This window comes from Aulostomus chinensis, chromosome 17 (assembly GCF_037954235.1).
Source record: "Aulostomus chinensis isolate RoL2024-O1b breed Wild chromosome 17, RoL_Achi_v1.0, whole genome shotgun sequence".
Taxonomy (NCBI): Eukaryota; Metazoa; Chordata; class Actinopteri; order Syngnathiformes; family Aulostomidae; genus Aulostomus; species Aulostomus chinensis.
The window spans coordinates 6,257,854-6,271,624 of record NC_141336.1 but is presented as its reverse complement, the minus strand read 5'-3'; the positions used below and the strand labels follow the sequence as shown (position 1 = coordinate 6,271,624).

Genomic DNA, 13,771 nt, shown 5'->3' with positions numbered 1-13,771 from the left:
AACGTGAATTTCACCGCAAACAGGAAAATTAAAATGCTGCTAATTTTAAATCCCCCCAAAACAACAGTAATACTTTAAATAATATTAAATAAAACCTTAAAACCTCCCAAAGTTAAGATTTTAGCTCAGTGTAAAACTCATTTTATCTGTAGTACACACTTCAAATAGAGGTAGTAATACTTGTCATTGGAAGCCTTTGGAAAGAGTGTACAAGTGCTTTTGTAAAAGTGGGTCACAGACAGTTCACTTAAAAGGATGATATTGGTCCTCCAGAAACTAGAAGTACATCTTTAAACTAACAACATGAACATAAGATGAGGCAATCATCCTTCAAAAAGTTACACACTAGTTTCTCTATAACTGTGTGTATTGGAGTTTTATGTCACTTAATTACCTCTTTGTTTTTGGATAGTTTTAGGGTACTATATACAAATATATTCTTATTCTTATCATTCTTATTGCTGTTGTTGTTGTTGTTGTTGTTATTGGCACAATGGTTGTGCCAACAAGTGGTCAGCACTGTCACCTCACAGCAAGAAGGTTCCAGGTTTGAGCACAGCATCTTTCTGTGTGGAGTCTGCATGTTCTCCCTGTTCCTGTGTGGGTTCTCTCCGGTACTCCAGCTTCCTCCCACAGTCCAAAGACATCAAGAGAGGACGAGGCTGATTGATACTCTAAATTGACCGTAGGTGTGACTGAGTGTGAATGGTTGTCTGTCTCTATGTGTTAGCCCTGCGATGGATTGGCAACGTTTAAATCAGTTTCTCAGGAAATTTTACATAGACCTCAATGAGGCACTCTTCCAATACTTCTGGAAATATCTTCACACTTATAAATTGTGAAAAAAAATTTGTTCTGCTCTTGTATTTTGTATCATTAATAGCGGGAAGCTTTCCTCTACACACACACACACACACACGTTGGACTACTTTCGCATGTTTGCATGTTAATCGGAGCTGCTGATTCTAAGACATGACATTCTGTTTTGTAAGTGCATCAACAAGCTCTCTATTTTTTGGGGAGGAAATTACACTCGGTGTGGTGGAGTTAAAGTATTACATGAGGCACTTGTGCCAGTACTTAAAATTTATAAACGTGCAGTGCTCAAGTAAACATTTTCCATCATTGTAAATCAGAAAGTTTTTGCAGGTAACTTTCAGTGTTCACACTCATCTTTACCAGTGAACTTCAATGACTTTTTCTGGCGTGTGAGGACAAATTTCATGACCGTACCTTCTCTTCAACACCGTTTACACCTTAAAACCAAACAGAGAAATCCAGGTCAGATAATGTTAACGACAAGTGATGTGGTTTGATACAACGGGTATTAATGTCAATCAGTCAGTCTTAACTGAACCGTGTAAATGCAGGTATTTGTGCAATGATTGTCTTGTAATTTCCAAAAACTGTTCCACACGTAGAACCGTGTCATTTTCTAATTTCATGGCTTTTCCAAAATTTATGAACAGGCTGTCAAAACAATGCGTTTGTATTATTTATCCTGCTGAACTCAATACTTGGCTTCTGATAAACTATTTTATTGCACATTTTAAGAGACTAACATGAGAAGTGTCACGAAAACAGTAACTTTTTGAGAACGTCTTGAATTTGTTTATACCGTCTTTAACACGACACATGGGATGATTTGGCTTTTGCCTTTGCATTTGTTTATCATTGCAAAAAGAAAAAAGAACTCACAATGAAAAAACCAACTGAAGTAGTTTACATATTAACCAAAGAAATATGAGATGGATCTTTATTAAGCATCCATTTTTTGGAATATGATCAGAAATGTCTTTTTTAGACTCAATTTTACTGAAAAGGCCCAGAGAGGGAGAACTTTAACTCAACTGACAGCTGTTCTTGAACCAGTTTCATGAACGCATTATTGTTGTCTCATTTCAGAGATAATGCATTTTTTTTTAACCAAAGACGCCTTGTGAGTGCTACAATTACCTAGTATTAGGGCGCATTTCCACTGGCTCACATCGGCTGGGGTCGGATCAGTTTGGCCCCGTTTCCACTGGCCCCAACACGGTACTAACTGTTACCATTTTGGTTCCAAGCGAGCTGAGCGGGGACTAAAATGTGCCATAAACACGTAGCGGGGTGCTGATTGGGTAACTTACTCGCTAATGTCGTCTATCTTGCATCATCATCTCAGCAGATTACCAGTCATCGCTTGGCGAAGTCTTTTATACTTTTCTTAGGTGTTCTGGTTCACCGCCTGAAGCTTTGCCTGTCTGACATCCCTCACTTTTACTTGAAGCAAAAACCACAGACAGAGGAACAGGCATAACGCTGCCTCCATTGTTGTTGTTGTGTCCCACGCAAATGACGCCAGAGAACTCTCGGCCGGTGACTCCACCCACGCTGACGTGGTACCCAATGCAAACGGACCTGTACCGAACCGTACTGACCCGACCCCACCTGACCCGAGCCGAAGTGAGCCAGTGGAAACGCGCCCTTAGAAGTTTGAACATAGAAAAGGAATATTTCATTCCATTCCTTTTTGGAAATGGGATACAAAAGGGACACAAAATGAGGCCACAACACCACAGTTCACTGATTCAGATTCAGACTTAATAAAAGAATCCTAGAAAAAAGAATATTTTCATGTTTGTCTAAAAATATAACATCAGGTAAAATGCTATTATGAGGCATTCCAAAAAAATGTTGTCACAAACCAAGGACAAAAAAAATACTGTAATTTTTTATTTTTCATTTCAGTGGATAAATACTGCCACCAGTGTTTTGTTTGGCCATGATTTACTTTACTGGATTCGTCACGTTTCACATTCCAACACAGCTGTGGCAGATAGTGATGATTAAGCTTTGACTTTAACCTGTACTGTGGACATATAACATGTTGGACTACATGTTTGACTGGATCTGGATCATCTGGACCTCTGACAATTAAGAATCTTATTCAAGATAACTGGGTCAGCTGCATGTGGCCTGAAAAATTAGGTCATTGAACCTGCTGCAGTGGTCAGAGCTTGACACCTGTTCAAACGATATGGCACACACAACTCTTTAAAAGCAGAATTTTCATTCGTGTCTAAAACAATGTTTCACTCAAGGTCTTTTTAAAGCACATTTAATGTTGCGCACTAAAAAAACTAAGGAGTAACAATTTCAATAAATTTAACAAGTGCTTAAGCAAGGGGGAGAGTGAAAGATTTTTTTGTATCAAAACTCAGTCAGCCTGCTGTGGCGTAGAGGAGAATAAATGACACTGCGTGAGGACAGAATCTTAAGACATCCCTGGAAGGATGGTAACCCACCCCCCCCCAAAAAATGTACAAACAAAGAAGTCTGTGAAAGCACAGTGGTGCAGTGGTCAGCACTGTGGCCTCACAGCAAGAAGGTTCTGGGTTCAAGTCCCAGCTCCAGCACAGGATCTTTCTGTGTGGAGTCTGCATGTTCTCCCTGTGCCTGTGTCGGTTCTCTCTGGTACTCCAGCTTCCTCCCACATTCCAAAGACATCAAGAGGGGACGAGGCTGATTGATACTCTAAATTGACCGTAGGTGTGACTGTGATTGTGAATGGTTGTCTGTCTCTATGTGTTGGCCCTGCGATGGACTGGTGACCTGTCCAGAGTGAACCCTGCCTCTTTCCTGTAGCCGCTGGGATAGGCTCCACCCCCCCGCGACCCTTAGCAGGAATAAGCGGAAGAAAATGGATGGAAGTCTGTGCTTTAAACTGAAGTAAAACTTCTCCCTTCACTGACGTCTTGATCATCTATTACCAGCAGGTTCTAGCAATTTTCTAATCAAAAGGTTCAAGAGACATATCTAATCATACATTTTTAAACACAACTGACATTCACAGCAGATTTGGAAAAAGAAACTTTATTTGCAAACATTAGAGAGAAACAAAAAACCGGACTATAATACACAGCGGATGATGTTACCTTGGTTTATACACTGGTAGATGAGAGCAGATTGTATCAACACAATGATGAAAAAGAAGTCAATGGATGGAAAACTACAGACGAATAGCTTAATCTTTTATTTTCTAGCAGCTGCTGAACCCTTACCTTACCCCCCCCCCCCCCCCCCCATCCCACCCCAACCCCCCACAACACTCGTACGTCCAGACGCTCTCTAAAAACATCCTCTTCGGTCCAACATCATTCAACCTTTGAACGGACTTCTGGCTCTGTTCCATTCTGAATATTTATTCCCTTTCAGCACACCCTCTTGCTATAACCTTAAAAGAAGAATTATGTCTTGTGTCGGTGGCAGGTCTCGTTCCAGACGTGTCCCCTGCAAAGTGTCCTTCAGAGGTTGGCTCAATCACATTTGTGGGGCTGTTTTGACAGATTTCTGGCTCCATGTTGTTCCCTTCAGCACAAAATTTTCCTCAAGTTTGAATGGTTATCTACGTCGGGACACTGGCTTCAATCCATTCCCCCACTGATATAATTTCTCTAATTCCCACATCAATCTTAGGCAGAAGGTGCGATGATGTTTATTCTTAACTCTGTACATTTTTCTTGGAGTTGATAGCTGATATTATAACAACTACAGAGTTAAAACTGGCAGAAGGGTGAAACTTTGATTAATAAATCAACAATAAATAACAAATGCTGAAAAGAAAAATTTGAACCTGAACTTTTAACTCTGACCTGCGATGTCTCGTAATACCATGTTCTTCCTCCGGAGGCGGCGGTGAGTCACTGTAGCATCAAGGGCTGCACCCACACTCAGAGAGCTAGAGTTACAGTACATAATATCTCTTCGGTGCCCTTCACCACTCATATCAGGGCACTCAGTCTTACAGAGCATAAACAAACTGGTAAATTGAAGACTTTGCTCAGCATCATGCTAAGGAAGTTAGCTTTTGTAAAATTCTGCCCCCTACTGATTTAGAGTATAAAGAACGAAGCCCTACGTTGTTCTGATCACCTCCATAATGTACCTTTAATCCTCTGAACCCCTGAACACACCAGCGAATTTAGAAATAAAACAAACACTGGAACAAGAAGCTGAAAAATAGTCATAATTTGAATTTTCCAATAATCCTTGAACAAATCATGTCCAATTTATGTTACCATGAAGGGAAAACCAGAAGACCAGACCCTGGGAAAAACAGAGAATTCCATGTTCCTCAGTGCAACTGTGAAACACGACCGACTCGGCTAAGACCAAAAGTCATGACAAAACTGGTCTGACTTGCAAGCTGCAGGGTGTGAAAACCTTGGAGAAACTGTTGAAGACATTATATTTACAAAGGCTGTTAACATGCAATATCTTTATTTAAATTGTCAATATATTCCTCTAATATTGGTAATGCTAATCACCACTTGGAAAAATTTGTGGTGTACAGTGCACCACTTTAGTAGCGTAGTGGTATCAGCTGATATCTCCTCCTAGCGCCCATGTGAAATGTGCAGGACTTCATATCGCAGTAAAAAGTGAGCCCACCGTTTGCAAAAAGCAAAAATCATCAGCCACATAAGAAAACGCTGATCATTTTCACGGGGGTGACCACAGCGAGGACATGCAAGACACGTCTGAGCGAGGACACACGTCCGCCCCTGGATTCATCCCTCAGCGCTGACATTTACTGAAAACACTTTCTCTTAGAACTTCCCGAATAACACACGATTCCCTATTTGACCAGCTGATGCAGATCAGCAGAACCAGAGAATCTGGTTCGACCAATAAGGTCAAAAATAAAATAAATGTTTCAGCATTTGTTTGATCAGTCACTTCCCCTCCAGTCTTCATCCTCTGGAGCACCACACAGGAGAGAGTTATTCATATCATGAAATGGGAAATGCAGACCTGAGAAAAAAAAAAATTGCATTTTTGTGTCTTAAAATGGGCGTTGCCTTACATTTTTTCAGAATACTCAAAATTTCCACTGTCCATCCAGATAAAAAAAAAAAAAACTTCCAATAGGGGAATTATTCCTTCATAGCTGAATCCAATCATGCATATGAAGCAAGAAACGGAGGGGAAAAAAAAACATCATTAAGCAGCAATGTGGGGAAAGCTGGGATTTTCCCTGAAACAAAGTGATATCCTACACTAAAGCTTGAGTGCATCATATTTTCATCTAGGTGGACGCCCATACATTCAAGCCTTTGCTAAATCCCTACTGGCTAAAACTCTTTGCATTTCACGTTGGCTGGCATTCGCGCATTTGACGACATTCCAGCGCTGTGCTTCCTGTGCATGCCTGCTCCTCACCGTCTGCGGACTTGAATGTGATCTAGTAAGTAGAATCGTGCCACTCTTCTAGACTTGACGAATTTTACCAGACCAAACGGATCAATTATTCAGAAGTCGTTTCTCCTGGGGTGCACGACGCTCCCAGTCGCTTCCCAGCTTGAGCAGTAACGATGGATGGGAATAAAGCTCAGCTCTTTGAAATAACGTAGTTCGCTTTTTTATTAACTCGACGAAGGAGGTCATGTAATTGCTTCAGTTTATCTGCACATAAATTACAAAAAAGGCCAGACAATTCCAACGTGGCCTGGGCCAGTCCTTTGCCAGGTTTGTATTTTATCATTTCTAAAACAGGGATTGAAAAAAAAACAATAAATATCACAAAACATGAAGATAATTCTTCTTATAATCATTATCTATTTAAAAAAAAAAAAAAAAGCTGATACTGACTGATTGCCTCATTGGGTGCCGTTTCTACAAGCTTTCTTCAACTGTTATTTTTCTTAATTTCTGTGTTTAAGTGGCACTGACTCTCAGGGGTAATATAAGCAAACTACCAGTGGACATCCCTAAAACCAAAAGTACTGTTACTTGAAGGCCAAAGTAACACATTGGATCAATGTACCATCTTCAATCGATCTTTGCAGCTCTGAAAATTTTCCTATCATTGCAAATAACGAGTATTTATCAGACATTACAGGCTGGCAGGTTTTACTGTTTCTGACTGACACTTTTCTGTGGAGATATGAATTGAAAATCTTTTTTTTTTTTTAAAGAACTTGAGTCTAAAGCGAAAGGCAAAAAAAAGTTTTATCCAGATGAACTTAAAATTTTCCAGGAATAACTTAAATTATTGTGAGAAATATTTAAAGTTGTCCTGAAGATTGATGCTCATGCTTAAATAGCTGTTAGTGAACCGTGAGTACGACTGAGACACCGGTAAGTGTCAGTCTCACAGAAACGTCATTCTTGAGTGCCGTTGATGAAGAGAGCGATGAGGGATGTTTCATCTTCTCTGACCAAGAGGATGTCAGCCTATCGACATTACACACTCTGTCCAGACAAGCGTGCGCGCGCACACACACACACACACACACACACACACACACACACACACCATCATCATCAAAAAGAAATCAAACACTATCAGAACTACAAAGAAATATGAGTATAGCGTCTGACAGGTTTTTCAGTCCAGTACCCCATGGTATTCCACTAAATCAGCAACCTCTGCTGCTGAGAAATTAATTTATTTTTATATATATATATATGTATATATATATATATATATATGTATACTTATATAGAATTCTTTCCTCTATTTAGGAAAAACTATTCGACATTTAACCAAAAATATGATATCAAGAGTTGAGTTCTTGCATGACAGAAAAGAAACAAATGCAAAAATGTTTTCCTGTGGAAATGTTCCCCTTAAACCAAAAAGATTCCAATAAAACGACTCTGAATAAGACCTCCTTTAGAGTTTAAAAGTATTTCATTTCTTTTTTTTTCTTTTTTTTTTTTAGACTTTAAAGTTATTAGTTATTTTTTCACTAAGTGGCAAAAAACAGACATGCAAATTTTTAGTTTCCAACAAACAAACAAACAAACAGAACAGGGTAACAAAAGAAGACATGAAGAAGCGGGAAGGCTCGAACACGGAAGACGCCTCCTCGAGGTGAAGATCCAGGATGCATTGTAGTGGTTTGCTCGCTCATGTGCCATCATTAAGGGGTCTGGGGAAGGCTGGGGAAGGGTGGGAAAGGGTGGGGTAGGGTGGGGTAGGGTGGGGGTGGGAGGTTGTCCCTTCAAAATAAGAGCGTCAAGAGTTAGAGACTCTAAGAGAGACAAAACCAAAGACTTGTAGTCTGAAAAGTCTGATTTTCTCATATGAAGCATTTCAAGTCCGTCTGTCAGTCCACATTTTTAATTCCCTCCTGAATCCCTCCCTCTCTCTTAAGAGAAGGTCAAACTGGCTGAAAAGAGATGCACCATCACACACACCTTCACACACACACAAACCGGGTAGAAAGCAGACAGTACAAAAAAATATAACAAAATGAAACAATAGTCCAAATGATAAAAATAAAAAACAAAGACATGAAATTGGCATCTTGCATGTGCTGTCCATTAAGTTCATGAAGTGGGAAAAGTCTCTGCCCACTTGCCTAAGACTCTAAATAATCTAAAATTTCTTGTATTTCTTAGAGGTTTTCAGAAACCCAACTGTGTGTGTGTGCCAGCTGGACGAAGGGGAAGTTACAGACCAGTGACAGGGGAAAAAAAAAAAAAAAAAACTGTGCTGAAATGTGAAGATCTGCAGGAAGACTTTCAGCCCGCAAAAAGTCCTAGTGTCATGTGACCAGTCAGTCATGCTTCAGGTTTGCAGTCGTTGGGGACACTCCAGCTTCTCTCTGGTCCTAGAGCAGTTGAGGAAATGGGGGCCGGGCGGAGAAAGGTGAGGACGAGTTGGTTAGTACCCCCAGTGTGCTATTTCATCAGGGGAGGGGATGAAAGTCAACTGACCCTGCTAAACGATTAGTGTCGCTGCTATGTGCCAAATCAGTTCATTCAGAAGAAAGAGTTTTCTCTGTATCATAAAAGGGGCAAAAACGTCCAAAAAGAGACGTCCGATTGTAATTCTCTAGTCAAGCTCACAAGAGGAGCAAATCTCACAGATTAGATCCAAGAAACGCTTCACTTCAAAGTCAAACAGCAGCTGATGAATCCTTAAAAATCACCAACCTAGTTAGTTTTTTTTTTTTATTATTTCAACAACCGACCAGCATTTTGTAGAGCACAAGATGACCTTCAGGTGGTTGACGGCCTGAAGCAGCTGGCTGTGCAGACAAACCTCACTTCCCAGCATGCTCCTGTGCCTCTTAGAGGAGTGGGTCGGGTGGGAGGGTGTGCTGGATCTGCTGCGGCTGCAGGGGTGGGGGCAGCTGCAGCGGAAGCAAGGCCTCCACCATGTTATGGCAGTGTGGCGGTGGCGTGCCCTCACTGCTGGAGCTCTCTGCCACCTCTCCGCCATGGAAGAAGTAGTCGCTCTGTACGATGAAGGACTCGATGACAGCCTGGTTCAGCTTGGTGGTGGAGAGCGTGTCCTTGTTCTCAAAGTCGGGCCTCATCAGCGTGGGCCAGAAGCAGATGGACAGGTTGTCTGCTGTCATCAGGGTGGTCTTGCTGTGCTGACTCACCCTGTGGGACAAATCACAAGAAAACTAGTTAGAAACAGATACATTCATCCATTTTCATTTCCACCCTTCTTTCATGACTGACCAGACCACATCCTAAACTGGAGAGCATTCTTGAGTTATTGTCCCGACACAAAGGCGACATAATGGCAAGGGCAGTGATGTAGCTAATATCAGCGTGCAGGCGGGGACACAGACTCCAGAGCAGAGATGCACAGGTTTTATGTGCATGTGCCTGGTTTTTATTCACTGATAGAGGCAAAAGAAAAACGCGTTACAAGATCAAGATCCTGTTTGGAATCATTCCAAATATTGAACAGACTGTTGTTCAAGTTTAATTTGATCAAATTTAATCCATATCCATCCATAACTGCTAATAGAAAGACAAGAGCCAAGGATCACATGACCTCTTTGTGAGGGGGAATGAACAATTAATGTTCATGACCCGGTGCAATCAGTGTTAGAGTTGCAGGATTCAATTGGAAAATACAACATCTGATACAACTTTTTTTTTTTTTTTTTTTAGGCGCAATTAACAATCATTTTCTTGATGTCAATCAATTAACTTACACAGAATTTTTAAGCATTTTAGCATTAGCTAGAAGTTAAACCACAGCTTCTGACAGAGCTAACAGTACCTTACACTGGGAAACCCCACCGGTGCCGAGGGACGTGACAGTTGGACTGACAGGTCCACAGCATTTACAGATGAGTTGTTCACTTTCAAGAAAATAGACCTACATACTGTATACGATATACGAAAAAAAAAAAAATTCTCAAAACCTGAAAATTTATAAAGTTTTAATTTAATAATCCTGGATCCTTGATTGTGAGTAAAGATGACGGAAGAGGAATGAAAGAAATGACTGTGTAACAGATCGCATCAGTGGAAATAGGAGTGAGTATACAGTTTAAGTATCAAGCACAGTGCAGAAACCAGAGATGGAGCTACGTTAGTTTAGTTGCTTTTAACCAGCTAGCAACAGAAGCACTTGACATCTGCCCAGAATTTTTCAAAATAAGACCTGAAGACAGTTTTGATGAAAAAGTAAATCAATAAAAAAGCATTGCTGCCTTTTTTTTTTGTTTTTTTGTTTTGCTGAGGCTAGATTACTGCACTGGAAGGGATTTTAGCGGGCAACTTATCCAGAGCCATGCCTGACATGGCGGCCCAAAACTAGGACAAGATTATTCGTGTCCGTTTTTAACCGTCAAGATAACGGAGTCATATGTCGGTTGTTCAGTCGACATATCGTCATTGTCAACAGTCACAAAAGAAAACAGATAGATGTGTGTGAGTGCAATGCAGCCCTCCAATTCTGATTTGAAACAAAGTTACTTTTACTTTCATCATCTGCGGAATGTCCCCCCCCCCCCCCCCCCCAAAAAAAATGAAATCAGATTAACTGCTGTTTCTCAGCTATTTTACAATCAATATGGCACTTCACATTCATCACGCACCTACACCCAAGTCTGTGCTCAGTGAAAAATCTGCTTCATTTACATCCTGCAACGTGTCTGGAACATTTTCAAGTCTCCGCAAAGCCGATGCTTTCTACCTGCTGCGATATGTTCACTGTCACCTCCTACATTGCCACTGCTTAGGCATCATATTGAGGACTTAAATCTCACACACACAGATGGAGCCCTGTGTAGGGGCTAAGAGTGTGAGTGTGTGTGTGTCATTTAGGCTTAGTGTGTATAAGCCTTACCTGTTGAGGTGTGTGATGATGTATTTGAAGACCTGGTAGTTGACAGAGGGAAACTTCTTCACAATCTCCCTCAAGACCTGCAGACGCTCCATGTAGTCCACGATTTCTGACACAAACACACACAGGGACAGGAGTAAGAAGGCGTTTTACATTTAACACACACTCTCCCTTGGGGAAATGTAAATTACACGCCGCCAAGAGCAGCCCCCACTCTGTGCACAATGACACACTAACATCAGTGCTAAGCTGCGTGGGCAGAACAATAGAACCAATACACCATCACATCTTCTTCTCTGCTTCCCAACACAGCAGCACCCAGAACGTAAACACATTTAACTGTTTACACTCGGTATTGGAGTTATTCATTAATCCAGCGTGGTGCAGAGAAGATGGCAAGAAAACAACAGGGAACTTTCCTCTGATGCTGAACTCCAGGACATTTCAAAAACTTTCCAGAGCTGCATCGAAAAGCACGACCTACTTAAGGAGCAGTTTCCTGTTTGTTGGAGCTGTTTTTGTCTTTGTTGCTGCAGCTGATAATCTCCATTGTTTCATTTTTGATTGATCATTACTTTGTCCTTGTTTCACCTCAAAGATGCAATCCCTCACCAAATTAATAGGTACATCGAGATAAAACGTCTGCAGTAAAACACAGCTGTTCCTAGGGATTATCCTTTTTTTATGCATCCACATGGCATCAACTGTTGATCAGAGGTATTATATGTTTAATTTGTTCTTTAATTTTAATCTTTTAATTGGAGCAATTTTGCCCCAAAAGTCAAACAGAACTCCGTGACAAACTGAAAAAAATGTCCATGGTCGAAAGTCGAGGTCTAAGTGACAGGCACACTATGCTGAGGCATACAACAGCAATGCAGTATTTCTAGTTATTACCCTTGTTGTTGAGAGGTGTTGAATAAGTGTCATGGCAATTTTGGAGGCAGTAATTTGAAGTGATTTGAAGTTATTCATTGCCACCCTGATTTCTTAAGTGGGGTGGACAAAAAGCCTCTCAAAAACAACAAATAATAAACATAAATACAAGACAATTTTTTGAAAATGTGCATAAGTGGTAATTGGATACTCTAAATTGACCGTAGGTGTGACTGTGAGTGTGAATGGTTGTCTGTCTCTATGTGTTGGCCCTGTGATGGACTGGCGACCTGTACAGGGTGAACCCCGCCTCACGCCTGAAAGCCGCTGGGATAGGCTCCAGCCCCACCGCAACCCTGAACAGGATAAGCGGAAGACAATGGATTGATGGTGCATAAGTGGCAACAATTAACAGAAGAAGCTTGTCGCAGGATTCCTGGAAAGTAAACCATGAAGGTTCCTTGATATTCCTTAACCTCCCATGAGAATCTATCACTTTGCTGCCGGCGTAGGCTCACTAGAGCTCAAACGTCGCTAAGCTACTAAATATTTAAAGAGCAGATGTGAAACATCAGTGTTTGCTTTCGGACTGTCACAACAAAGCTACTTTTACACAACCTCGACCTTCCTTCCCTGTCTGGAATACTCCAGGATATTCCAGACATTCCATGACCAGCAGGAAGCCTTTCATATTTTAACACACAAATTTAAAGCCGCGCTCTGATTTATTCATCCTGGACACTATCAATCATCTTAACAAGGAGGTAACACGAGCCTTTCAACCTGTAATGGCGGTAAGAGGTCAAAGGTGATTAATCTGTGCTGTCACAGGTCGATGTTAACAAGACATATAACAGAGAAACACTTTATCACATGACCAATACAAAGAGGCAAATGGCGGAACCATAATGCATTAGGTTCAATTTAGTGACAGGGGAGATCTTCACATTACTGAATATCTCTGAAAGGGCGCAGCAACAGCAAATGTTAATGTACAACAATTCAAGATAAAGTTCAGAAGGTGAACTCAGGCAAAACAAAAATGTGATGAATTTGACTACATGTAAACAAGAGCAAATAAGAAGGTTTCTTTTAACTGTAGTTCAAAATTTGAGTTGTAACACAGTGAGGAAAACATTAAGTTTTCAATAATACGAATGCATGATAGTGAGTTATTTGTTGTCAACATGTGAAAAATATCTTTTATTGCCTAAATCCAGAACTCACTCATATAGAAATATTCAAACGGAAAGGTCTTCACAGGTCTTCCCGCAACAGAGGACCTAGGAAGCGATCCGGGACAGACAATCTGGAACAGTTTATAAACAGTCCGTCATGTAGTTTTGTGCTATTACTCCGCTTCCAGCAATTTAGGATGATTTGTTAACAATCCAGAGTGAATTTTTATAACAAAAAGCTAGGAGATTGCTATCAGTCTCTATGACGGGCCTGCAAGGTTACAGACTTTAGACTCTGCTGTCAGATCCACACATCCTTGATATGTTGTACACCAGTGATGCACAGCTGATTCTATCTCAGGTTGTGGCTTTAAACGGTTCACACAAAGCCATCGGGTGCTGATTTGCCAGCCCTGAGAAAGTGCAGAGTTGCTCAACGTGTCGGTGATCATGCAGCGTGAGCTAGGCAACTTTCAAGGCCTCATTTACTTCCCCTGCAGCAGAAAAACTGCATGTCATTAACCCTGTTGATCCCTACAAAGACCTTTTTATAACTCAAATGATTTTTTTTGTCTCTTGTTACATAAACCTTTTTTTCCCCCCTTTTCAACAGCAGCTTTACTACTGA

The 13,771-nt window shown here is 40.9% G+C and overlaps 1 protein-coding gene across 2 annotated transcripts in view; it reads right to left on the bottom strand.

Moving 5' to 3' along the window:
- Positions 1-4,083: 4,083 nt before the first annotated feature.
- Positions 4,084-13,771, bottom strand: part of arhgap5 (Rho GTPase activating protein 5) — a 63,788-nt gene continuing 54,100 nt past the window's right edge. For both annotated transcript variants that reach the window (XM_086182258.1, XM_086182259.1), the window contains exons 6-7: positions 11,093-11,198; positions 4,084-9,384 (exon numbers count right to left, since the gene is read on the bottom strand). In XM_086182258.1, coding sequence (XP_086038384.1) covers positions 9,066-9,384; positions 11,093-11,198 — 425 coding nt within the window. In that variant the 3' untranslated portion in view covers positions 4,084-9,065. The remainder of the gene's footprint in view (positions 9,385-11,092; positions 11,199-13,771) is intronic.